This window comes from Dermacentor silvarum, chromosome 9 (genome assembly GCF_013339745.2).
Source record: "Dermacentor silvarum isolate Dsil-2018 chromosome 9, BIME_Dsil_1.4, whole genome shotgun sequence".
NCBI classification, from domain to species: Eukaryota; Metazoa; Arthropoda; class Arachnida; order Ixodida; family Ixodidae; genus Dermacentor; species Dermacentor silvarum.
The window spans coordinates 30153301-30179659 of NC_051162.1; the positions used below are offsets into that span (position 1 = coordinate 30153301).

The following is a 26359-nucleotide window of genomic DNA, read 5'->3' on the forward strand; positions in this document are numbered from 1 at the left end:
TACTAAGCTCCGAGGTTGATTTGAATGGGTTGCGAATATTTCGTTGAAAAGCGAAAACCTATTGTCGCCGACATCATCAAGAGTGGTTACGACAGCTACAGCTTAATTATGACTGGATGAAGAGGCAACAAAAATTGTCCATGTAAAGGCAAAAATAATACTGGAAGCAAAAAAACTTTTGTTGAAGATACACGAAATAAAATTCTTAATCATGTAATCAGAAGTGGATGTCTCATTTCCTTTAACGACTTCTCTCCTCCTAGCGGGTTTTCGCTGAAATATCACGTTGTTGCAACGAACTATTACGAAGTGCAAGCAAACACTTGCCTTTGCTTCGAGTTGTTGATGAATTCGACTTCACTCTGCCATCTGCTAGCCGCCTGGTTAGCTCAGATGGTAGAGTGGCTGCCCCGGAAAGAGGGTGGTCCCGGGTTCGAGTCTCGGACCAGGACGAATTTTTGTTCAACTGCGAGGCTTTTCTTTCGAGGAACCCGTGTCGGTTTCCTTTGTAGCAATTGCTACGATTGGCTGGATGTCTCATTTCCGTATAAGTTTCATTAAAGAGTAGCCAGGAAATAAATGAAAAATTCTCTGCTATGATGCCTTTAAAACTATAGCACTTTAATCTGGAAGGTCTCGAAAAGGGGGCTTTTGCCGTTATTACTACTGTTTCAACCCATCACCTGTAGTGAGCAAAAAGGTGTCATTGCAAAATTTGTCTTCTGCTGTAGGGGCCCCTCCAATTTGGTAGTTTTGCTAGCCAACATTTGTCTCATTTCTGGTGGCGTAGCCTTTGCCAGGTTTCTTTATTCATGGGCCAGTCAAATTTAGTGCATTATGAGGACATTATTTTTACTTGAGTTATCTTTCCGTGGCTGACGCTCCTGACTAGGCGTTCTTCGGGTGGATGCGGCCAGAACTCAACACCTAATGCTTTTAATGGCATGAAAGACTCATGTCCTGTGGGTCGGTGCGAATGCGATAGCTGCCGGATGGTATTTCCGTGATTTGGGTTTCACGCTGGAACCTCCCAATGCAACGTGACTTGATTTCCGCGATATTTGAAAATGCTGCATTATTGGCAGGCCAGTACAATAAAGTTTGTGCCATTGTCAACAGAAATGGTGTCACTTTTGTTTACATGATAAGGCGTCATTTTATTTCGTGTTCCGCCAGATCGGTGGCGGTACACCCAACGAAACTCTCATGAACAACAGCCTTTAAATGCATGGACTTCCATGGAAGCTAAATAAGTTGATTATCGCAATAAAGGACATACAGAACAAAGGGACAGACAAACAGACAAAGAACTTTATTGATGATCCTAAGGAACCGCGTTAGGGTACCTCGCTTTTTAGGGAGCCCCCGTCGCCGTTGGGGTCCACATCCACGTCGGGGTCGGAATATCATGGCCCTCCGCCCCGTCGCAGGCCCTCTGGACAGCCCGTAGTTGCTCTGAGAGGTCCAGGAAGGAAGGGAAGGAAGCAAGAGAAAGGCAGAAGGCAGGGAGGTTAACCAGGATAACGTCCGGTTGGCTACCCTACACCGGGGGAATGGGAAGAGGGAACACAAAGATGGCAGGGAAAGAGAGGAGGGAAGGAAAGAAGGGAAATGAGCGGTTAGTTCGCTGACGCGTGTGTTAGTGCACTAATACTCACAGACGTTGACACAAGCCCGTCGTCCTCAAAAAGCACAAAAGTGCCTTCACCGCTTTATGGGCCGACGAGCGATGGGGGCGGTGTTCCAGCAGCACCTGTACGGAAAGCGTCCGATTGTCCAGTTTTTTTAACGCGTTAGCAAGTTCTTGTCTTTCTTGGGCATATCGTGGACAGTGGCACAGCAGGTGGTCAATAGTTTCGTCGGTGCCGCAGACCTCGCATGCTGCACTGTCGGTCACTCCAATTAATGTAGAGTATCTGAGAGGTCCAAGTTCATGGCATAACAGTAGGCAATAAAAACTACCTTGAAGAGCGATTATGTCTCGTTGTTGTGTCTGGGTCTCAGGAGGCTATAGGTGTATGTGAGTAACTTTCTATTTGCAGATCTGAAGCGCAGTATCCTGACTGCGCATTTGAAGACCGAAGTGGAAAGCGCCGTATGTGTTGCACTTGTAATAGACGAGCACCAAAGTTGCAGTGAAACATGTCTGGAGGATGTCCGGTGCTGCTTGAAAAAAATTCGTCTAGGAGCGCTTCGTTGGATTCTGTATATCTCCAGATAATGTTCCGCCGGCAATGTTCAAATTCTTATAATATACTTAGCTTGATGTTAGATTTAAATTGCTCACTTTATTTCGCCGCAGCATTATCCGACACCATATTTTAATTTTTTAAAATCAAATCTAACGTTAATGTAACGACACGTTTCGATGTAATCAGAATTCCAATAGAAATGTAACTGGAACGCGTTCCATTCGCATTAAAGTAACTTGTAACGGGAACTCGTTCCAAGATTGGGAAGGAACTTCGTTCCGGTTTTCGTTCCGGTTTTAGAGGAACGTGTACAACACTGCTTTGGCGAAATGTTTTTTCCGCATGTTGCGCCTCCGTGCAAGTTCTCCCCCACGTTCTAACGGAGTCTCGGTGAGGGCAAATGAAAACGCGCTAAACGTCTGAACGCACTCGCTTGCCCACGAGTTCATAACTCGAAGGAGCGCTCCACGACGTTCAATTGGACAAAAATACAAGGAAGGGGTCAGGCAAGAAGACAGATTCGCTCCAATACTATTCCCTGCATGCTTAGAAGATGTATTCAAGCTCGTAGACTGGGAAGGCTTAGGAGTGAGAATCAACAGCGAATAATTCAGCAACCTTCGGTTTGCAGATAACATTGTCCTGTTCAGCAACAATGGGGATGAATTACAGTAAATGATGGAGAACCTTAACCGAGAAAGTGTAAGAATGGAGTTGAAGATTATTATGCAGAAGACAAAGATAATGTCGAATAGCCTGGCAAGGGAAAAAGAATTCCGGATCGCCAGTCAGCCCCTAGAGTCGGTAAAGGAGTACGTTTATCTAGGTCAATTACTCACAAGGAACCCTGATCATGAGAAAGAAATTTATAGAAGAATCAAATTGGGCTGGAGTGGCATACGGCAGGCATTACCAAATCCTGACTGGGAGATTACCACTGTCGTTGAAAAGAAAAGTCACAGGCCTGCGCGACACACGCAGCGAAGTCACAGCGTAAGATGGTGGAGCGGCAATTTCGGCACCACGCACAACAGGGTCTTCGCAGCAAAGTCTCTTTGCCTCGTTTTGACGAGAGCAATCTCAGCTGTCCACCCGGAGTGGACGGCGAGCTGCGGGTTGTAATGCTCTCTGTACTGCAGTCTGGGGAGCCCGATGATGCTTGCTTGTAGCCGTGCACGTAGCTCTACAATTCGCTTCTTCAGCTGTGGTTTGTACCTTGCGAGGAGATGCCATAACGTGTGCCGAAGACGTACCGAGAATACGTTGTGCACACCTCACATCGGAATCGCGTTTATTGCGCGCCTCGTCTGAATCGCATCTCATCGTCTGCGCCTGCGGCTTTTGCAAGTGCCTCAACTAGATGGCGCCACGATACTGGCGGAGTCTCGGGTCGTCAGCGCCTCCTTCACGCCTGCCTAGGGCGCTTTTATAGGGCCTTTTTCTGATGCTGATAGAAGTGCTTGCCATCACATTACCTGTACATGATGTGCTTGCAAGAGTGCGCAAAATGCCGGTTTCCCTTCTACAAAAACTTTTTCTTACAAATTAAACACTGAAACATTGCCCGTTAAAACATGGCTGCACAAAAAGAATATTTTCGTTTCGTCAGTTAACTGTCGCCTAGGTGACGTGCCTGAAACAATTGAACGCTGCTTTATCGTTTGTAAAGATGCCATTTTATTTTGAGATGTTATCCATAAAAATTTGCACAAATATTTTGATCTAAATTCTTACAGTATCTGATATCTTGTTGCTCCGTATGATGATGCTCCATTCGATATGTTTTTACTGATAGGCCTGCATAGCCTATGCAAATCTCGCGTGCAAGACCGAAATGCAGAAAAAACAATTTCCTCAAGATTGCATTTCGTTCAGATGATCATGCACTTATAGGACATTTACGACCAAGAAGCATGTTAGCCGGCTTGGTATCCACTTATGATGAGGTGTTTAACTTTCCCTTACAAGTTTTTGCTGTGAAGGACGGTGTTGCTGTGTGTGACGATATCTTCATAGGGTGATTCCACGAGAGATCAACGCGGGTCCCAAAATTCATATTTTACATTTGATTCAATATTTTATATTTTGTGTGCATATAACTCGGTAGTACGAAAGTGAACTTAACTTTTTTGACAAATGGATACTTTAGGAGAAAAAAATATCGAAATTCTTTAGGTTGCAGGTGCCATATTCATGCACCGGGCATTCTTGCAAATGCACAGCAATGTGAAATACAAAATATTATGGCTACAAAGAATGCATTTGCTTGTGTAAAACGTATACATAAAGAAGAGTCAGCAAGCGTTGTTTGAGGCTTCTGTGCAAAACGCAAGTGTTTTAGAAAAAAAATTCTTAGTTTGCTACAGTTTTCGAAATTTGGTGTACTTACGAAATTTTATCTACTAAACTAATGCATGCAGCTATTTGAAATTTGGTGGGCTATGAGGCCTTAGCCTGTTTAACGATTTTGCTGAATATTGTTGCTGTAGCACAAATTGCCATTTTTACAGTTTGCCTCAAATGTGAAGTTTTGACGAAAACGAACACTATTTAAAAATCTAAATAAAAAACACATCATTAGTTTTTTTCAAAATTTCTTGAACAGCTGTCCACATACACTGGAAAAAGAGCATTAAAAACATCTTGCATTATTTCGTTTTTGATGACAATATATGCGGTAGAAATCAGAGCTTCGCCGGGAGGCAGCAAGGTGCTAAGAAATAGGGACATCGGGGTACAAAGAAAGTCCATTAGCCTCTGACTTTCCTAAACTTGGCCATGATTGCGACACAAGGGTAATTTTACCCTTATGGTTAATGCTTATGCATAAAATACCGTTTAGTACAATACTCATTCTCTTGAATGTGAGTAAAGATACGTCTACAGAGCAACCTTTATATGGCTCATTTTATTTAACAAGTGTGCGTCACTTGCAGCGCCGATAATTGCAGATTTAACAGTGAACTCCCTGTGCATGTAGACAAGTAACAAAGTTTACGGCAGGTAAAAGTCTCTAAAAATGCCGCACTCACCATGGATCCGTCGGAAACGTCATTATACAGTATAACCTAAGACACGGGGGGGTGGGGGATGTTGGTAAGGGCTGATTTAGCTGGGAGATAGTGCCAGCGGTTGCTCTCTTCTACCGCCTCTTTAAAAAGGGGGTGGAACAGGTGGAACGAGGCGGTACACTTCCTTTCTCAGAAATTTGTGTGTTTTGGGAAACATTACCTGTTGCGCACACTCTTAAGGAAATTGTCTTCTGTGCGAAGCCTCAAGTAGAGCGTTTCTGTTTTTATTGAACTATTGGCCGGCACAGATGAACTGTTACGCGTTAACAGGGAGTAGGGGGGGGGGGGGTTCGCGAACTAATTCTTACTCTATGAAACGGCGTATAGCTTTGCGTGACGAATTCCTTAAACCACTTCTGGATGGTGAGGTGATATTCAGTGCTGAGAAGTCTTTATATAAGGGGTGATTCATTGGCACTCTTAATTTAATCTGCTGCATCATTGCCTGCAACTCTAACATGTGGCGATATCCACTGAAACTTCAGAATGAAATGCCTATTGCTCAGCTCCTTAGCTAACATCAATGACTGTCGGCCGAACTTGCTGCCATACAATGCAAGGGATAATTGTTGGAGCCCCACTGACAAATCCGAAAGGATGATAGCGTGCTGAGAACGCGTCCTCAGTTTACGAAGCGCTGCAGTAATGGCGGCTCTTTCCGCATTTTCAATAAGACCAGCTAATCCAGAGGGCCAGATCACACAGATCTAATGAAGCGAACCTAATAAAGCTTGCTCTTAAGAGGAAGCTTTAGCGCGGGCCCAACTCCAATGCCGCCTATCCAAATACATGTAAAACGCAGAAACGATTTCCTAAGATAATCACTGGGCCGATTTTACTTAAATTTGTTGCACATGAGAGAGAAAGGTAAATTCTAGTGAATGTCGGACGCAAAATGTCGATTTCTGGCCTGCATTATTTAACTGGAATTTTCAAGAATTGATAAGTTTGAAAAAAATAGAAGCACGAAGTTTACAAATTCGTAGCTCTGCACCTATATAAAAGATATCGCAGACCTGTGAACGGCATCTATTTGAGCATTCAAAGCAGACAAATTTGATATGCCAACTTATTTCTTACATGAATTCTTTACAGTCTTTACAAGGATTTTGCACAAGTTCTACACACAAAATAGTAAACTATTTTAAAGCCATGTATAGAATGTAGTAACTTTGTACACTTTAGATTTACTATTCGATGCAGTTTACAAGATTGTCATATCATGTTTCATTGCTTAGTTAGAGTCTTAAATTCGATAGTTTAGATTTCTGAAGCTCTGCTATTTTGTCAATTTTATTAAACAGTTGACGACTTTAAAAAAATCGCAACCAACAGCCACTAGTGTTTCACTTTTATTTTAACTGCAACAAACGTCATCAAATGTGGTGCAGTGGTTGCCGAGAAAGGACGGCTCCCTTATCGCTCCCGGGGGTGATTGTGGTGAAGAAGAGAGACACGCTAGTGGATTCAGTGCTACTGGCTCGAAACGCTAGTGGGTCGAGCGCTCTCGCTCAGCAACGGCTCTCGTGCTGGGAAGCTGTGACTGCCCTGCCCGTCGACGTTGCGCTGCTCCGAACTCATTCAAATAAACACCTTTAGAAAGGTAATATAGCAGAGAGTCCTCATTTCTTTCCTTGCTACAATTATTGAAATTAATGAAGAATTTTATTTATTGCAAATTGAAACAAAGTTTGGTCGTCGTCTGCAATAAATTTAGCTTTTTTTAGATTGACACTTTTTGTTGCCTCTTCATACATTCATAATTCAGATGTAGCTGTCGCAGCTGCTCTTGTTGATGTCGGTGACCATTGGTTCTGTAGCTCTTTCCAACCAAAGTTTCGTGACCAATTCAAATCAACCTTCGAGTTTTAGTACAACGCGTTAAGGGCTTCACATGGATGCTTGTCCCGTATCTCGCGGTAATATTATCTTTGTAATTTTTAACATCGCGTATAAAATTTTAATAAGCTCACATATTCATTGCCGTGTACGATATATACTGGTACGTCTTCTTTTCAAGAGTGGTGCTTCCTCGGGGGAAGTAAATTAATGACAAGTGGACATGCAAATACAGTGATAAAAAAAATTTATCTCGCATATTTACACATCACTTGAAATTTTCCCTTCAGGTGCAGGACAGGTCCAATTGTAGTACTTAATATATCTTCCGTTCGGGCAAGCCTTAAGGAAGGCATTTTCGCACTCCGCAGGTGGATACGCACAAAATTGAAGTCCCCCTCGTATGTACATATAACACCACCATGTCCCTGCATTGAAAAATAGTGAGTCAGCGAAAATCGCTATAAATACCTTTCTGAAGTGGCCATAAAGAACAGCCGTCGACCGATGCTATTCTCCACGAAATAACACAATCAATACAGAAGTATCGCTCTTATATATTTAGGCAAAATTAAAATTGTTCAGATCCCATGCAACGTGAGAACCGATGCTTTGCGAATCATTTTGCAGTTTAAGGGCTATCGACCAATGCTTGGGGTTTTGCAAGGCGATACCTGATAGACCAACGAGTTCGTGTAAACAATCGTATCGCGCCACATGCCTAATTTCTACGCCAGCCTTCAACCAGAACTGACCGACGACACGACTTTCATCTTTACATAAGAAGTAAACGAGCGTAAGTGAGAAACTCGGCTTGCGACGTAATCTGTGACTATGTGTTCTACAATCGATGGTAGCTATGGCTATGTAATATGGTGTATGTTAAAACGACACTGGCGTTTGCACTATGGAGAAGAAATGGTCAAGCATGAATGACTTGTGCGGTCATGAATTCCGTACGACGTCCAGCGTCTACGTAGCGCAAGCTGCTACGAGGAATGTATTGGGGAAAGTAGGCCTGTGTCCGGTGATAGTGTAGATATTGTAGTCTCCTTAAACGTGAGCTGAAACAAAAGAATACCCGTTACGCGGACGCGGCGGACCGGAAATCTTTTTGAACACACAGTTAGCGATCGACTCTCTCTGTGCATAGAAGATAACCAAGAGCTCCTAAACACCATGTATAGATTCCGACCGCACTTGCTTACGCAGCGCCGCAACACACCCTTCTACAAATTGTAGTGAAGAGGAATACATGGCGCAGCAGCCACATCGCCAGTCGTCCGGGAGGCGTGAGCTCGAGATTGCCTGAGCTGTTCTGGTTGAGACACGCTGCCTGCTGTTCTCTTGTCCTGTATTCATATTAGATTCTGGTGGAGGTGTTGCAGTTTTCCCCCAACCTGGAATTACGCACCCGAACTCTGCCGCCCGTCATGCCTGACGACCCCAGCACGACATCCCCACCGGTTACTCCAGCCATCGTATGTGCCGGTGCCCAGCGTCAGCGGGATCCTGACATCTTCAGCGGCACCGATGAGAAAGACGTTGAAGATTGGCTGGAATCGTACGAACGCGCCAGCAACACCAACAAATGGGACGATCCCTTCAAGCTCAGCAACGCGATCTTCTATTTATCGGGCGTCGCCAAGCTCTGGTTCAAAAACCACGAAGCCGATCTCGGCACCTGGGCTAGCTTCAAAACCAGCATCGCGGACGTTTTCGGTCGCCCTGGCATGCGCAAACTTCCCGCTGAACAACGCCTACGAAGCCGATCCCAGCAAACTGGTGAACACATCATGAAGGGCATTTCCGACGATGCGTTTCATGTGCTGCTGTCCAAAAACCCAGGCACTGTTTCTCAGGTCATTGAGCTTTCCCAGAGTTTTGACGAGCTCTGCAGACAGCGTCTTCTCGCACGGCGCCCACCTATGTCCGATGAAAGCCTCGCAAGCGTGGCCTCGGCTCCTCAAATGGACTCCCTGCTTTGCCAGATAAAAAGAGTTCGTCCGTGCTGAGGTCGCTCGTCAGCTTTCGCTGCTGTCGTCAACCACGCCACCACCCTCACCTTTGCCGGCCAACCTTCGCCAGGTCATCCACGAGCAAGTTTGCGCAGCTCTCCCTTCTGCCCGCGAGAGTCCGCCGGTGCCAACTCCCGTTGCTTTTCCCGAGGTGACTGCACCTCTCAGCTATGCCGAGGCTCTCGCGCGGCCCCCACCTCAGGCCTTTGCGCCATTCCCATCAGCCGTGCCCCTGCGTCCAGCTCCTCAATTCGTTCAGCCGCAGTACCCACACAGCAGTGGACAATGGCGCACTCCTGACAACCGACCAATATGTTTTGAGTGTGGTCTACCTGGTCACATTGCACGATTTTGCCGTCGCCGCGCATCATCCTACCGCCGTCGCTTCGACACCGACCCACACGTTTCCCCATACCCGTCATCCTCCGCGTCTCAGAACCCGGGCCCGATGTCTCCTATTCCGACCACCGCCCTCTTGTTGACCGCCGTTCACCATCACCTCGACGCCGCTCTCTTTTGTCGATGCGTCGTCGTCCTTCTACGCCTGAACGGGAAAACTAATCGCCGCTAGTTCCAGAGGCAAGAACTTGCGTCACCCACGAACAGACCAAGGCCTCTGTCTTCTCCGACTAATGTTATTGACGTATATGTGGACGGCGTCGCTGCACTCGCTCTCGTTGACACTGGTGCCGCAGTTTCAGTTATTAGTGCCAAACTTTGCCGTTCGCTCAGAAAAGTTACGACGCCCCTGTCGAACGTATAATTTCGTACTGCAAGCGCCGACCGCATCGCGCCTGCAGCTGCGTGTACTGCTCGCGTTGTGATCAACGGCCTCCTCTACATCGTTGAATTTTTGGTGCTGTGTTCTTGTTCCCACGATCTTATTTTAGGCTGGGACTTCCTTTCCGCTAACAAGGCCGTCATTGACTGTTCTCGTGCTGAAGTGGAATTTCTAACGCTGTGCGATGCCCCGCTCCTTGACGCTCGTGAACCTGAGGATAAAGTTTTTGTTGCCGAAGACGTTACCATTCCACCGCAATCTTTTGCCTTTGCCACAGTGTCATGCAACATTGTTGATGGTGCCAGCGCACTTTCTACGCCATCTGCCATTTTCAGCTCGTCGCAAACGTTGCCCGCTGCCTTTCGCTCTTTTGGGACGTTCATGCCGGCGTCAGCAGACTGCTCGTCGCCAACCGATTGTCCTGTTCGCTCACGTTGCTTCGTGGGGAGTGCAGTTGGCCGCGTCCAGTGTGTCGACCCTGCTGCTATCATTGACATGCCAACTGATTCCATCGCCACTCATGAGGTCGCCGGAATGACCTGTAACCCCGCGCAGGAGCCGACTTCGCCCGATGTTTTACATGGCTCCGTCGCCGACACGTTGACTGTTTCCCAACGCGCCCAGCTTCTACACCTTCTCGACAAGTTCCGTTCGTCTTTCGACTAGCCAGCATGTTTCCTTGGGCCGCACGTCAACTGTTTGTCATCGCATCGACACGGGTGCCAGTGCGCCACTGCGACAAAGACCATATCGTGTATCCGCGACAGAGCGCCGTGTTATCGATGACCAAGTAGCTGACATGCTCAAGCGCGGCGTCATTCAGCCTTCGGATAGTCCCTGGGCATCTCCCGTTGTTCTTGTTAAGAAGAAGGATGGATAGATTCGATTCTGTGTCGATTGCCATCGTCTTAACAAAATAACTCGTAAAGATGTTTACCCTCTTCCGAGAATTGCCGACGCCCTTGACTGTCTCCAAGGCGCGGAGTTCTTCTCTTCTATAGACTTACGCAGCGGCTATTGGCAAGTCCCCATGGCACCCGAAAACCAACCTAAAACGGCCTTTGTAACACCAGACGGCCTATATGAATTTCGTGTTATGCCTTTTGGGCTCTGCAACGCCCCCGCAACATTTGAGCGTATGATGGACAACCTTTTGCGTGGTCTCAAGTGGAAAACGTGCCTGTGCTACTTAGATGATGTGGTTATTTTTTCGCCCGATTTTCCCACCCATCTCTGTAGGCTGGACGAAGTGTTACAGTGCCTAACTTCCCCCGGCCTTCAGCCCAAACTGAAGAAATGCCGCTTTGGCGCAAGTCAGCTCACCATCTTTGGCCATGTCGTATCTAAACACGGTATTCTTCCTGACGCCGCCAAGCTCCGTGCAGTTGCTGATTTTCCCAAACATTCCTCCGTATGAGAACTTCGCAGCTTCCTTGGCCTGTGTTCTTACTTTCGCCGCTTCATTCGGAATTTTGCGTCCATCACTGCTCCCTTGAATCAGCTTCTACGGAGCGACTTGAACGATTACGCCTGGTCGTCCACTTGTGACGATGCCTTCCAAGGGTTGCGTCGTCTACTGACCTCGCCGCCTATACTGCGTCACTTCGACCCGACAGCTCCGATCGAAGTACACACCGACGCCAGCAGTGTTGGACTTGGCGCTGTGCTCGCGCAGCGCAAATCTGGACTCGACGAGTACGTCATTGCATACGCAAGCCGCACCCTCACCAAAGCCGAGAAGAACTATTCCGTTACGGAGAAGGAGTGTTTGGCCATAATCTGGGCACTTGGTAAATTTCGACCCTACCTTTATGGCCGCCCCCATGACGTGATTACAGATCACCATGCACTTGGTTGGCTGTCCACAGTTGAAGGACCCCTCAGGTCGATTAGCTTACTGGGCTTTGCGGTTGCAAGATTTCGACGTGCGCGTTGTCTACAGGTCTGGCCACCGCCACACCGATGCCGAAGCGCTTTCCCGTTCGCCCGTGTCAACGGAAAGCGATAGCTGCCTCTCTGCCGTTTACCAGGTGCTTTCGTTCCCAGTAGGCTGCGACATGGCTTCGGAGCAACGCAAGGATGCCTGGATTAGTGCTCTTATCCGCTTGCTTTCAAACCCGTCAACTGGCCCTCCACTTTCTCGAGCTTTGCGCCGTCAAGCATCTCACTTCGAAATTTGGGATGGACTTCTCTATCGCCGGAATTACGCTTCTGACGTCCTCAAGTGGTTGCTGGTCATACCTCGACATCTTCGTGGTGACATATGTTCTACCTTCCATACTGACCCGCAGTGTGCACATGCGGATGTCTTCAAGACGTACACCCGGCTTCGCTCCAGGTTTTATTGGCGTGGCATTTACACCTTTGTGTGCAAGTACATTCGGTTGTGCCCTCAGTGCCAACGCCGCAAAGTTCCTGCTCAGCATGCCTCTGGTCCACTCCAACCCATCCGGTGTCCGGCCAGGCCCTTCCATCGCATTGCATTGACCATGTAAGGACCCCTTCCGAGCACGGCTTCCGGAAACCGCTGGATAGTCGTCGCCATCGACCATTTGACGCGCTAAGCAGAAACAGCCGCTCTGCCTGCTGCCACCGCTCGTGAAATAGCTTCCTTCCTCCTGAAAAACTTTCTTCTCCGTCATGGTGCACCTCGCGAACTTTTGAGTGATAGAGGACGTGTCTTCCTCTCCGAAGTCATAAACGCGCTCCTTGCTGAATGTCGCATCGTTCATCGCACCACCACCGCCTACCACACTCAAACTAATGGTTTGACGAAAAAATTTAACCGTACCCTTGGCGACATGCTCTCCAAATACGTCGCCTCTGATCACACTGATTGGGACCTCATTTTGCCATTCATCACGTTCGCCTACAACACTGCACCACAGGCGACCACAAACTTCTCCCCATTCTTCCTCTTATACGGCCGCGAACCTTCGACTACCCTCGACATCATTCTTCCGTACAGACCCGACTCATCCGAATGTACGCTCATCTCTGTAGCTGCCCGCCGCGCAGAGGAATGCCGTCAGCTCGCCCGTTCCTTTACAGCCGTCGACCAATGGCAACAAAAATCTCGACGTGACGATGATCACCCGCATTGTCACTTTTTTTCGGACTCCCTTGTGTGGCTTTGGGTTCTTGCCGTTCCTGCTGGACTCTCATCCAAGCTTTTTTCCAAATCTCAAGGACCCTACCGTGTTGTAGCGCAGACATCGCCTGTGAACTATATTGTAGAGCCTGTCACGCCACCTACGGACGAACGCTGTCGTGGGCGTGAAACCGTCCACGTACAACGCCTGAAGCCGTATTACGACCCAATGATTCTATGTTCACCATGAGTCGCCAGGATGGCTCCTTTTCCGATGGGAGGCGATTGTAGTGAAGAGGAATACCCGGTGCTGCAGCCACATCGCCAGTCGTCCGGGAGGCGCGAGCTCGAGATTGCCTGAGCTGTTCTGGTTGAGACACGCTGCCTGCTGTTCTCTTGTCCTGTATTCATATTAGAAAATAAATAATGCGTTATTGACAAGCTGAGAGTTACCCAACGGCCTGCTATTTTAGCCAGTGACGTTAAAGGCACTTTCTACAACGTGTTTCATGAAGCCATGTTGAAAAAAGGACAGGACACCAACTGCGGGCAATGGATCTACAAATAAGTGAGATACACTTCCTCTTTAACCAAACAGCAAACGTAGGTCTTGAAGATTGTCCGCAAAGGGCACTCCTCAGGGATTCCTTATATCGTCGTTACTATTCAACATAGTAATGATACTTACACCTGGCAGACTATGCGGTATCACGGAACTCCATCGTGCCGTTTACACAGACGATATTACATTCAGGGTCACAGGAAGTTCTACTGGGGAACCACAAGACGCCTTGGAGGATGGCATCGATCACACGTGCAAGGCGCACGAGGCGAGCGTAACAGAGAGAACGGCAAGATAGCTTAGTGCAGCAACATTCAAACTCAACTACACCGACACGGCTAAAGAGGCAGTGATTGCGCTCAGCACAACAGCCAGTCAGTGACAAATTATAATCTTCGCAAACTCGAAAGCAGCATGCACAAATACTTTGAAAAGCTGTATCTGCACAATGGAATGCCGATATTGTTGCGTTTATCTCCTAATATGCAGCATAAGTGTACGTCGCCTGCCACGCGGCTCTCGGTGTAACTATCACACCAGTTTTCCCTGAAGCTTGGGAGCTCTGAGGCCGCCGTATCTGCAGCTTCGGAGCAGCTGCATTTCATGGTATGTCTCATGAACACAATGGCCGTTTATGTTTCACTGTGGCTCTCACATGTGAACCGCAACAATCAGCGCATCCTTTCCTCACACCATCTATCCCTGTCTCCAGCTTATGCACTGCGTGATAGCACGAACTAAGGCATATAGTCCATGACGTGCTATTAGAGATGTGGTTTTTCATTTAGGCCACCCATATATCCCCGAGGCTGCTGTAACGGAACACACCGTCATTTCTACCGTGTTCCGGTTCCTGATCAAGAACAACTGGCACGCCAGAAGCTCTTTGTGAACGTCATGCATAATTTTACTTCAGCTGGCACTCGCCGCGCCCAATTTATAATTTGGTACGGCAGTCACAGACATATATCGCCGGTTTGTAGCAGAATTCATCAGAAAGAACGTCGTGACACCCTTATTCCATTGGGACACGTAACATCCACCGGAACATTACTCGCGCCAGCCATTGCAACGTGCTTTTCCCCGCCATTCCTTTGAGACTTGCCTCAAACAACCACACGGAGCACCTCCGCTCTCCTTCCTTTCTGCAACTCTACGTTGCCAATGCAACCGTCCACCCACGCCCTTTTTGATCGCTCTCTATACTACATTATCATTTCGTGGACAGAAACATTGCTTGAAAATGCTACAATTCGTGCTGAGTAGTTAGCCGATACGTTAATATTTGGCTTGTATCGCGGGCTTGGTTCATGCGTGGGAGAAAAAACAACCCGTTTAAATTGGGCGACACATAGTGATGGTGTTTATCGTCTTCTCTTGTGCCTCTCAAACACGCTATTTCTTCGATACACATTTTTCTATAAGGAAGTTGTTTTTTTATTATTCACGTGACTTTGCGCTCTCGTCTTCCAGTAAAACATCAATCTTAAAATGAAACGCCTGTGTGTGCTGAAATGGGTTCTTTTGTTCGGCATTTTGTTGGCATTTTTAGGGCACTTCACGCGCATTCAGGGCTATCTTTGTATTTGTATCTTATCCTATTCGCGCCTGCCTTGGTCACTGCGCAATCCCTGGTCGAATGAGTAGCACATCGGGCTGCTGTGCTGAGGGAACGGGGTTCTAAATCAACCATTGAATAAACATGGCTGGCTGAGTATGGGACAATGTGCAGATTATATACACCACACTTCAACGAAACTTCTGAAGACACGTGGGTCAATGTAGATGCGGGACAAGGTAGGTACTGCTGTTCAGTGAAACTCATTGATACCGACTTGGAGCGCTGGGTTTTTACTGCTCAGTCTGTGCTGATCTTCAATGAACCTCTTTGAATCCAACTTGTGTTAGTAGGCATATGCCTGTAGGTGTGTGCCGCTCTTTGTTGAACGTCTTTGAAGTAAATTGGGGTAATTAGGTATTTGCCATTGGGAATGCTCCGCTCTAGAACATACTAAAAAATTCTTTGTACTTTTGCGTTGCTGAGTGGAATCGAACATATGTCATTAGGGTTCCTCAAGGAGCGTAACCCCGATGCTTTAGCAGGATGCTCTACCAACGCACTGGGTATCTAACAGCCACTAGCTGTTTTTAGGCCCCTTTACAGCCACTTCACATTACCCCTCACAGTGCGCTATTCAGACAAAATATATACGTAGTAAAATAATGACAATAATTCTCAGGCATAATATGAACGTATTACACCGGTTAATGAGATCGCATCACGACGAATCTCGAAGTTGAGAAGAAATCAAGAAATGCCTGCGAACGATTGCAACTAGGGCTTCAGCAAATGGGTTTTTTATGAACAATGCACGAATATGTAGGGACAGGGCATGGATTAGCGAAAATTACGAAATAGAAAATGTATGCAGAAAACTGCCCACCTCCTGTGAATAATGACAATGAAAAATGAGAACCTGAACTCATTACCCGGAGAGTAACAGCGCAATTATTTTCGGCACAGCCATTCCCTGAGCAGCATGCATAGGAATGCAATCTATAGAAGCGGAAGGGCTACTTGAAATCGTGGGAGATGCTTCAGTGCACTGGCCTTGAAGTAAAACGTTCAGATGATTTCTTTCATAGCGTAACGGTTTGGTAAACGATCTGCATTGGAACTGGTGAAGACAATAGTTCAGAGGAACACCGCGCTACTTTCTTGGGGCATGAAAATAATGTTCTAATATTTCAATCCTGTGTGTCTGTCAATTCTAGACAATTTAGCTCTCAAACCTGAGTCTGTCTTTTAGGATAGATATCGCCATGATTGACATTTTGATGGTGCAGATACTTGAATTACCGTTGCTGACGGTAAAAAGAACTACTGGGGCATAACATCCCCAGTAAACGCATGGGCTATGGAGAATTTTGTTGTCGTACCCTCGGAATTGATTACGTCACCTGGAATTCATTACAGTGCACCTCAGTTTAGATACAAGAGCATTTTTTTCAAAGGCTCGAGAATATGATTTTGCCCACCATGATCGGTAGTTTATTTCATGACCATAAACTGCATAGCATATCGTTATAACCAATGAGCTATCGGCGTGCTGCAGGTGTGCTCAAACTGGTTCATTTCCAAAATGTTCGTAAAACACTCTGAGAGAGCATGAATTTTAAGCAGGCCTGCTACAACACCTAACGTCCTTGATTGCTGATCTGTCTACGCGTGCAATACCACGGAATACTAAGGATACATTTACGCGACTTTAATTCTTCACGTGCATCTAGAGCGTGGGCATAGAGTAGACGACTAATACATCGAGACGTGCTAGAGCAGGAAATTGGGTTATCGTAGGCGTCTGCGAGCTTTTTAAAGACTATAGAGTTCCTAGGGTTACCTAAAGGCAAAAAACTTTGTCCGTCACTGGATTCTACCGCCCGGCCAAAAGCAACCAAACTACTTGCACTGGTGGCACGGAGTCACACACGTCAACATTATACAGCGCAAAGGGAACCTCAGGCCTATTTGAGGCAAAATATATGTACATCACTTTCATTCTTTTAATTGAGAATAGACATAAGACTGGTTTTTATGTTAGTAAATAAAAAATTAACGCATTATAAATGGTGGCGAAGAGACGCTACGCGTTAAAAAGAAGCCGACTGACGCCGCAGCTCTATAGCCGGCTTTAAGTCAACAGTAATAAAACGTCCCAAGTGATGGCGCGAGAGCAGGGCGAACGCGGGAAATTTGAATTGAACTTAGCAAAACCTCCATTGCATTCATCATGGGAGGAGTGAGGGGGAGGGGAAGAGCGTGAGGGGTGAGAGTGGGAGAAGAGAGGGTGTTACGTATCAGAGGTGGCAGAAGACAATCGTCTTTCGACATCACTTGTAACGAAGCAAGCACATATGCCGCGAATTTTTTACATATGAAAATCAAGCAGTTTTACAAAAAAATATTAGTGTCCAACATGCAGTACAACGCAAAACATACTCACAGTCTTGACCTCTAAGAGCCACGATGAAAACACTGCAGTTGTATGTTCTTGGCGTAGTATAATTGAGTCTCATGAAAAATTTGTCCTTAGATTCTGTAAAAAAACACAAGCATGTAATATTCAAAACAACAAGCGCCATCTGTTGAGGCTAAACCTACAGCCATCCATCATATTAACTATGGCACTACAAAGCAAAATAAACAATCATCAAGATTGCACGTGACGTTACTCATAACTCTTTCATGAGTGACCTCGCTGCCCTGTGCACTGCAATGTGCCTCGCAGGAGATCCGAGGCCACAAGCTACTAGATTTTTTTTACCGTGGGAAAAGAAAATAACGGAATAGAAATTTAATCCCTACGTGATAAGGGAGGATGCTGTAAATGCCATATCCACACCATTATAGTTAACAGGTACAGATAGAAAACGACATCTCGTCATGTTTCGCCGTGTATGGTTTTTTTACTTTTGACGTATTATGCCAGTCTTCTTAAACGTTTCCTGCAGTAATTTTACAAACTCAATCTTTTTTAAATTACATTTATTGAACGCTTGCTTTCACACGACAGAGAGTTATAAAAATTGAATCAGCTATTCTACAGCACTAATTTTTAATCTAGAAGCGTAGTTGGTTGCTTCAAGGTATATGTTTGACGACTAATAAGAAACCACGAAACGTATTCTTGCCGCGCACATTTTGCTTTATATGTTTTTCCCGGCTATAAAAATAATTATTTATTATTATTATTGTTATTACTAACTATTATTTTTCTCTATGCCTGAACTGGATACGTGAGCATCAAACATATCGGGGCAAATATGCGTAATGGAATGCTAAAATATTGATCCAGAGAGACCCGAGACCCGCAGGGGTCTCGCTGGAATTCAAATAAGATTGCGAGATTAACTGGTCAGCAGTTAAGATAGGTGAGAAAGGATTGATAGAACCGGAATCTTTGCAAGAGCAATGTAATGGCACACCATAGTGACAGAGGTCTCCCATAAGAAAATTAAGATCGAGATGTGACAGGCAAACGCCAAGACGCTATAGCTGTAGTAAAAGGTGATTAAATAAAGCAGGCTAGGCAAACCTTTGTCCTAGCCTAGTTTGAATGCCGGCGCCAAATAACATCATCATCCTTACCTGAAGCGAAAGAGAGGGACCCAGCTGCCTAGAAGTATTTTACCTAACATGCCTTCGTTTCGGCAGTGTAGCGTGTCGCTGCATTGTTTAAAATCAAAGCGCAACAACGGAGCCACTTATCATGAGAGTGGCTACGTCGGAATTTTTTTTTTCGTTTTGGCACATTGCAGAGGGCTGGACTGAATTAGAGTAAAGGCAGCAGTATGACATCACAAAAAAATAAAAACTTGCGTACCCTACCAATGTGCTGTACTCAAGGCTAACTTTATTCTACATAGTGAAATTTATTTGGAAACTGGAACGTGTAACGTTGCAGGAGAGAAACAGCCGTGACCGCTTCGTGCGAGCGATATTTTGGTGTTCGAATAGTTCTTAACTGCGAATGTCTGGGCCGGTTGGGCGTGTAACCATGACCGCGCATTGTCGAGAACACTACGACGACTTCCTGAATTAGTGGTTTCTTTGATACAACAGTCATTCAAAACACGAAGCAGTTTCATGGAAACAGTTTCTACTACGTTTCACTTTTGTTTCTGGGCTTGGTTTCTCACCAGTGTGTGCCAGTTGCTCCGGATTCAATTCCAGACGTCATTTGACCTAACTACCGCCACCAGGCTCTCTCTGTCACTCTTTCTTGCCCTATTTGTGACAGAAAACACAATGAGAGCACGCTAATGCCAAATGGAGGGGTAAACATTTTAGGAAAATGCACCGCCTGCGCCGGTGACATGATGCCATGGTACTGTTAAAGTTGTTGGCAGTATTATATTTTCGGTGGTGGTTCTGATGTATTAAAGAAAACCATCTGAGCATTCAAAAAAAAAAACACAATACACTTACTCTCTGGTGGTGATACCCTCTCATATTCCATCTCAGCAGGTGGCGTTACCTTGGTACTAAAATTTGCGCGATATACCTTAGTCCTGTTGTAAAAAAATGCAGCAAAACGAGTTACTGGTCAGCAACAGATTACTTCTGTACAGACTACTGAGTTATTGCGCTAAACAGTTAAAGACTGTGTATTTGGATCGCGTTCAGTTTAATATCACGCTCAATGTAACGCTAACGGGAAATGAAGAACCCAGTATCACTTTCATACTACATCAAAATAAATGTGAGCGCAAATACTACCACGAAAAGCCGCATATCTCAGTCGCCAGGCAAATTAAAACACAAATGAAATAGCAAAAAATAATCAAGAGTGGCACTAGAGCACTCCAGCCCTGTCTATGTCCGTCCATGCAAAATATATTACTTCCTGGAAGATGATGTCGGCTGTTTGCAGTAGTTCGGCATATCGAGTAGAGCACTGTACTAGCCTGAATTTTCGGCCCGAGCCCGGCGCGGGCCCCCTTTGCGAGGCCCGAGCCCATCCCGTGCCAGGGCGTACATGGCCCAGACCAGCCCGGGCTCGGCCCGGGCCCGTGGTTCCAAGCCCGGGCCCAGGCGTTCATTGCTAAGCTTAGCTACGGCCCGCGTGTGCCAGACCAGGCCCGGCCTGTAAGAAAAAATTTCTTTTTTTACTTACAGATTGTACCCTATATGTCAGCCTCACTTTGCCGAGGCTGAATCAGCTGCAGTAAATAAGCAATAAAAGACCGAAATCTTTGTTTCTTCTACGGGAAGATCAGTGATCCAGCACATTTTCGGTGCTGCCATTTTTTCGCTGGTGCGCATACACTTACCTTTATTTGTACGATATGGTTCTATGATGTCAGTTAGCATGCAAATATACTGGGTGTTTCATTTTAGCTTCACCAAATTGTTAAAACTTGCCTGTGGCAAATTTATCATTCATCATCAACCTATATTTATGTCCACGGCATAACGAAGGCCTCTACCTGCGATCTCCTATTACCCCTGTCTTGCGGTAGCTGATTCCTACTTGCGCCTGAAAATTTCCTAACTTCATCACACCACCTATATTTTTCCGCCGTCCATCGACTGCGCTTCCCTTCTCTTGGTATCCAATCTGTAACTCTAATGGTCCACCGGTTATCCATCCTACGCATTACATGGCCTGCCCAGCTCCATTTTTTTCCGCTTAATGTCAACTAGAAAATCGGCTATCCCCGTTTGTTCTCTGATCCACACGCTCTCTTCCTGTCTCTTAACGTCAGGCCTAACATTTTTCATTCCATCCCTCTTTGTGCGGTTCTTCACTTGTTCTCGAGCTTCTTTGCAACGAATTCTTAGATCGAATCTATTTTGAAAGAATTCTCAGGGATGAACCAGTTTCGAGATATTAATTTTCAAAGTGTCTGATGAAATGCATGGGTGTTCCGGCTAACTTCTTGAGGAAAGCGCTGTTTTATGCATTGAAGAACAAAAGTAACTGGAATGCCCACTCATTTCGTCGGGCACTTTGAACATTAATATCTCGAAACTGGTTCAGTCCTGATAATTTGTTCCAAATTGATACGCCTTGCGAACTCAGCGGCTATAATTAGTAGGTTAAAAGATGTGCCATAAAATAATTATTAAAAAGTTATTAGCGTAATTATGGTAAATATTCAATTAGGAGTTTTGTTTTCTCGTTGAAGTAATAACCACCTCATGGGGCAGTTCAGATCAAGGATTATAATTGTGTTATCTGCCACAGGCAACTTTAAAAAATTTGGTGCAGCTAAAATAAAACACGCTGTGTATTTGATGGGCATTACATGGATTTGTCTGATCTTCGTGCTTGGGGGTTCGGACTTGTTCTTGTGGCTTTGTTTCTATGTATTGATAAGCAGGCTAATTCACATGCATAAAACATCAAATAAACGCACAAGTAAAGACACCACTTGCCTTAGCGCATATATAATGCTATAGTACCGACACTGGTAATAGTGCAATCGCAAGAGCGGTAACATGGAAATGGTTTGAGGAGCGGTTGTTTGTGTAATTTATTTTTCCTTACGCGGAAACAATGTTCGTTTTTGTGGAATAGAAAAAAAAGCGGCGCAATGCTAAAGAGAGAGCGGAGCTGATGGGCACCTAGCTAGTCTTGGCGTTTGGGCTAGGCTAAGCACTACCAAGTGATCCCCAGCATTTCCTGGAATTTATTGATTATTGATCGATTATCGATAAGCTATTGCTTGGCTATCGATTGTCTATCGCAAGGTATTGGCCACGTATTTGGGCGAGGCTAAGCACTACCAAGTCAACGCCCCAAATTTTCCGCAATTTATTGATTATTGATCAATTATCGACTAACTATTTATTGGCTATCGATTGCCTATCGATGATTGACTAAGCTTATGTAGTCCCAACCATGCTTAGCTATACTTAACGACGCTCAGCTTCGCTAGGTCACAGGTGTAGGTGCTATTGCGCTTGGACCTTTTCTGCACTGCTGCCAGGATCGCCCCACATTTTTCGATTCAACAGACACCCCATTACGCCCGACTGAAACAGCTCCGCTGTTGAATTAAGAACTGCATCTGTTTTCCTATTTTCTTTGATAAGATATACAATCATTTTTTACACTTGTCACATCAGCTTGGCAGAGAGTGCATTGAAACATGCAATGCAAAACATTTGCGTATGCTCGAACGCCTACTTAGGCACGAGTCTTTCCAGGGCCCATTGCTTCAAGACCGAAACCGGCCTGGGTCCGCGGCCTCAAGCCCGAGCCCGGTCCATGGCTTTAAGGCCGGGCCCGGCCCAAGCCCGCCGAAAAACGCTTTTGACGGCCCGGCCCGCGAGTCGGGTCGGGCCGGGCCCGGGCTTTCGGGTCGGCCCGGGCCCGTGCAGTGTTCTAATGTCGAGCAGTCGTAATTCCTGTTTAGTGTCTGTAAATACCAAAAGAATGATGGTCCCACGACAAAGTTTTTCTTTTTTTGCATTTGGTAACCGTACGCTATATTTACTATTTCGAATAGTTGGTTCGATAGCTCCTGTCAAACATAAAAAAAAACACAGAAGCCCAACTATCCATAAAATAAACACTGCCTCGGGCTTTCTGTATATTAGGGTAGGCTAGTATTTTTTTTCCAAATCAGGACTGAATATCTCATACTTTTGCATCGTCTTCACAGGAAGATTAGAGATATAATCTTTTAAAGAATAAAATCGAGGTCAAATAGTTTTTATAAAACAGACAATTCATTACCGCGATTGCAAACATTACAGAATTGTCGATTTTTAGTGTACAAATGTGTACCATTGGAAAGTGCGTCAAAGCATGGGTGTTCTTATTTGTTCGGGAGTGATGTCGCGAGATAAATGACGAAGGTTGAGGCCAGACAGTGGGCCAGAGAGGCTAATTCAGGCTTTCGCATGGGGCAATTCGCTGTTTTAGTAACATTGTCCTAGAGGCTGTGTTTTGTATTTGACGAGGATTCAAATTGAGGGCCCCGAGCATAAGCAACTTATGATCTAGGGTGCAGAACAACAAAGGTTTCAAAACCAGTGGCACTATTAATTAGGCTTATGATATCACGGTTGTTTTGAAGTAGAGGTATCAACACGGCACTGTCACATGGCTTGACGGTTATGTTGTTTGGCTCCACGCACAGACTGATAGCGCATTCAATCACTCGTTTATTCCACGAGACAAACACATGAAAAGTGTAAATTGAGAAAAAATTTGCAATCTGTATAGGGCAAATAATATTTTTTTCCCTTTCATTTGGAGCATGCTTTCTGATACTGCTGGAGTCATCATGAATGAAATCACAGGCATAGAATTCAGAGAATTTGCTTAATTGTCTTGTTTCATTTCCGAAGCATTGTAAGTTTTAGGCCTTAGCTGCAAATATCTTTTAAACCGACGACGAATTTATATACCAATAATTCACGCATTCAAAAGAACACGCTAGTTTTCCTTTAAGTCCTCAGAGCGGTTTTATTATTTTTCTGTGCTACTGCCATACGACACAGTTTCAATACTTCAATATGCATATATGAGTGAAGCAGTGGCGTAGCCAGAAATTTTGTTCGGGGGGGGGGGGGGGGGGCTCAGGTTGCAGCGCGGCCTCCTCCTTATAGAATTTGTCGTGGGATCAAATGCATGAATAATAACTGCATTGCCAAATTCATTGTATATTAGATGCTGCAAACGAATTAATGAACGCTATGCACTGTCCATTAAAATATGTATGTTTTCATTAAAAAATATATTCGTATGCCCCAAAAATTCTGGCAGAAATAACTGATATCAATGCTTCCGTGTTTTTTTTGTCTAATTAACTGGTAAAGAAAACATCACATGAACTTTAGAACTATTGGCCCTTTTCGCGGAGCAGTTTGTTTTAGATAAACGAGATGGCGCTCACAGCGGCGCGCCATACCTCTCCTCAGCGACCACGCACGAATACGAAACCACTACCGCTTCTACCTTGCTTCTGTGCGATCAGCTGTCGGAAATGCGACTGAGTTTTCGCTAACACACTGTGATACAATCATGCTAGATTGAATAATGTGGATTGAAGACGTGTGCAGTAGTTGGCTGCAAAAATAGTGACTGGCATGTTAAGGAATAGAATGAATCTGTGTGGCGAAGTTCGTGGACCGCTGCTGCAACTGTCCGAACGTGTTACCGGCACTTCGTGATGTACGGCTTTCCTCGAGGATACAGAAATTTGCTCATCCGCCAGCCTTGTATCGCTAACCTTCAAAGAAAGGGCTTCATCGCCAGAACGTCGGCAAGAGTGAGTACCACTCGTTAAACAATGAAAAAGGGAGTAGCGCCGCTTCCTGTCATAGTAAGTTTCACGCACGTTATCTATACACATCTGTCCAAATGGCAAGAAAACTTACGCCCACTCTATCGTCGACGTATGAAGAATAAGCGAATGGACGCACAGTTGAATATATGCGCACTGTATACACGCAATAAATGACGGACTACACCTATGGCGCACCAATGGTCGAAGCTGAATGTTTCGTGATGGTTCACAAGAGTAAGCAAGTTACTAGCTGTAATATATATTTGCCAAAAGGTATTACAATGTACAAAACAGCTACGTTTCTAGCCTTGTGCGCAGCAAGAACAAATCTATCGGATTCGGAACTGAGCACACCCGCGAGTGATTAGGCAGAAAATAATCAGATAGTGGCCGCACCGAGGAACTTCACTGAGTCAGAAACTGACAAGCCACTGCTTCAAAATATTTGCCGAATAAAGAACAAAGAGCAAAACACACTAATACTGACTGAATTCATAATCGCAAAGCTTGGAATGCATATTTAGCTCCGCTTTTAGAAGAAGCACCATATACACTGCTTGCGGCGTTTGGACATAGCTTAATCAGCTCCGAAAGCGCTTTTACATGTTCTCTGAAGCTGCAGGTGATCAAAGCTTCGTGTCGTCCACCTAGTCACCGTCTACGATATCTCCGAAAACAGAGGTTTTCTAAGCCGCGCCGGCGTCATAGACTTCCATTGTAAACAAGGAGGCGACGGAGGCAGTTGAGGCAAACAATGAACGCGTCACCACGTGATGAAATATGGCAGCGCCCACGGGATCGCCGCGAAAAGGGTCAATATCAGTTCGAAACCAGCAAAGCAGTGCATGCAGCTTATATGAAAAACGTAAAGGCCATGAAATGAATAAGTTGAGGACAAATATTTTGATGAATCTTTGTCAATCAAGAACCTTGTTTACATTTTTCTATATATGCAATGGCCAGGAAGAAACCTCAATGATGCTATCCCTCGTTGCAATCGATTGCGCAGGAGGAGCTGTATTTCGTCGTGTATTGTAATTACACCGAGATAATACTCGCAACAGTGAGTACAAATAAAAAATGGGAGTTCTGCAAAATATATATTAGAAATACGAAGATAGAATGGAATATACAAATGCGAAGATACAACTTTCTAAAGGGCAAAAAAAGAGTCGCTGGAAACAAAAGTTGACTGCTTGTATACACAAAACCTCGCAATTAGATATTTAAGAATACGTATGAGTCTCCAATAAATCTACGAATTTAAGCAAACGTCACTGTATATAATGCGTCAAATAAGACAAATAAACATGTTGCTTAGTCAAAGATAGCAAACTTTGCGCACAGAAAGACAGATGATCTAGGCAAGAACATAAATATGATCGCAGAAATCGTGGTATGTACTTGGGCGATGCAGCGGTCGCGACAGTGTCATGTGGGTAGAATAATAGAGGAATAATGCATAAATCAGTACGAAAATGTGTAATTTAACTGCCTGCACAACGCCAACAATTATTCTGCACCCAAAATTAAAGGAGGGTATTCCTTCGTTTCAAAAAAGAAATAAAAGCAGATAGCTGAAATGGAAAGAAAAGGACAAACGAAGGCCACAGATGATGCGGTAAGTTGAACTACCCAATATCCGAGTGTTTTTTTTGGCGAATGCCGCGTGGGCCGGGCTTTCAATGAGCAAGGTCGGTGAAAATTATTGATATCCTCGTAATTTTTGTATTCATGTGATAATTGTGATCATGATGCTAACTGCTAGAATAAACGGCGAAAATTTCTGCTGTTTTAAAAGCTAATGAACGGTCATACGTTTTCATAATTAAGAACTTATGGACCTGAAGGAACAGTGCTTTTTACTTCCATTGATTTTTGCTGCTTCGCTATCTAAAGGACAAACTTCTCTCGGCGGGAAAGTTGAGCGAAGCGGTCAATGACTTCGGACACGATTCCGACGTCTCTGTGGGTGTATAGAAGCGCCAGCCTAACCATG

The 26359-nt window shown here is 45.3% G+C and overlaps 1 protein-coding gene across 2 annotated transcripts in view; it reads right to left on the reverse strand.

Moving 5' to 3' along the window:
* Nucleotides 1–7343: 7343 nt before the first annotated feature.
* The window catches only part of LOC125939952 (uncharacterized), a 195881-nt gene continuing 176865 nt past the window's right edge, over nt 7344–26359 (reverse strand). The window contains exons 3-4 of one of the 2 annotated variants that reach the window (XM_049655558.1): nt 17559–17651; nt 7344–7530 (exon numbers count right to left, since the gene is read on the reverse strand). In XM_049655558.1, the coding sequence (XP_049511515.1) occupies nt 7364–7530; nt 17559–17651 (260 nt within the window). In that variant the 3' untranslated portion in view covers nt 7344–7363. The remainder of the gene's footprint in view (nt 7531–17558; nt 17652–26359) is intronic. The other variant, XM_049655557.1, reaches the window with a different exon arrangement.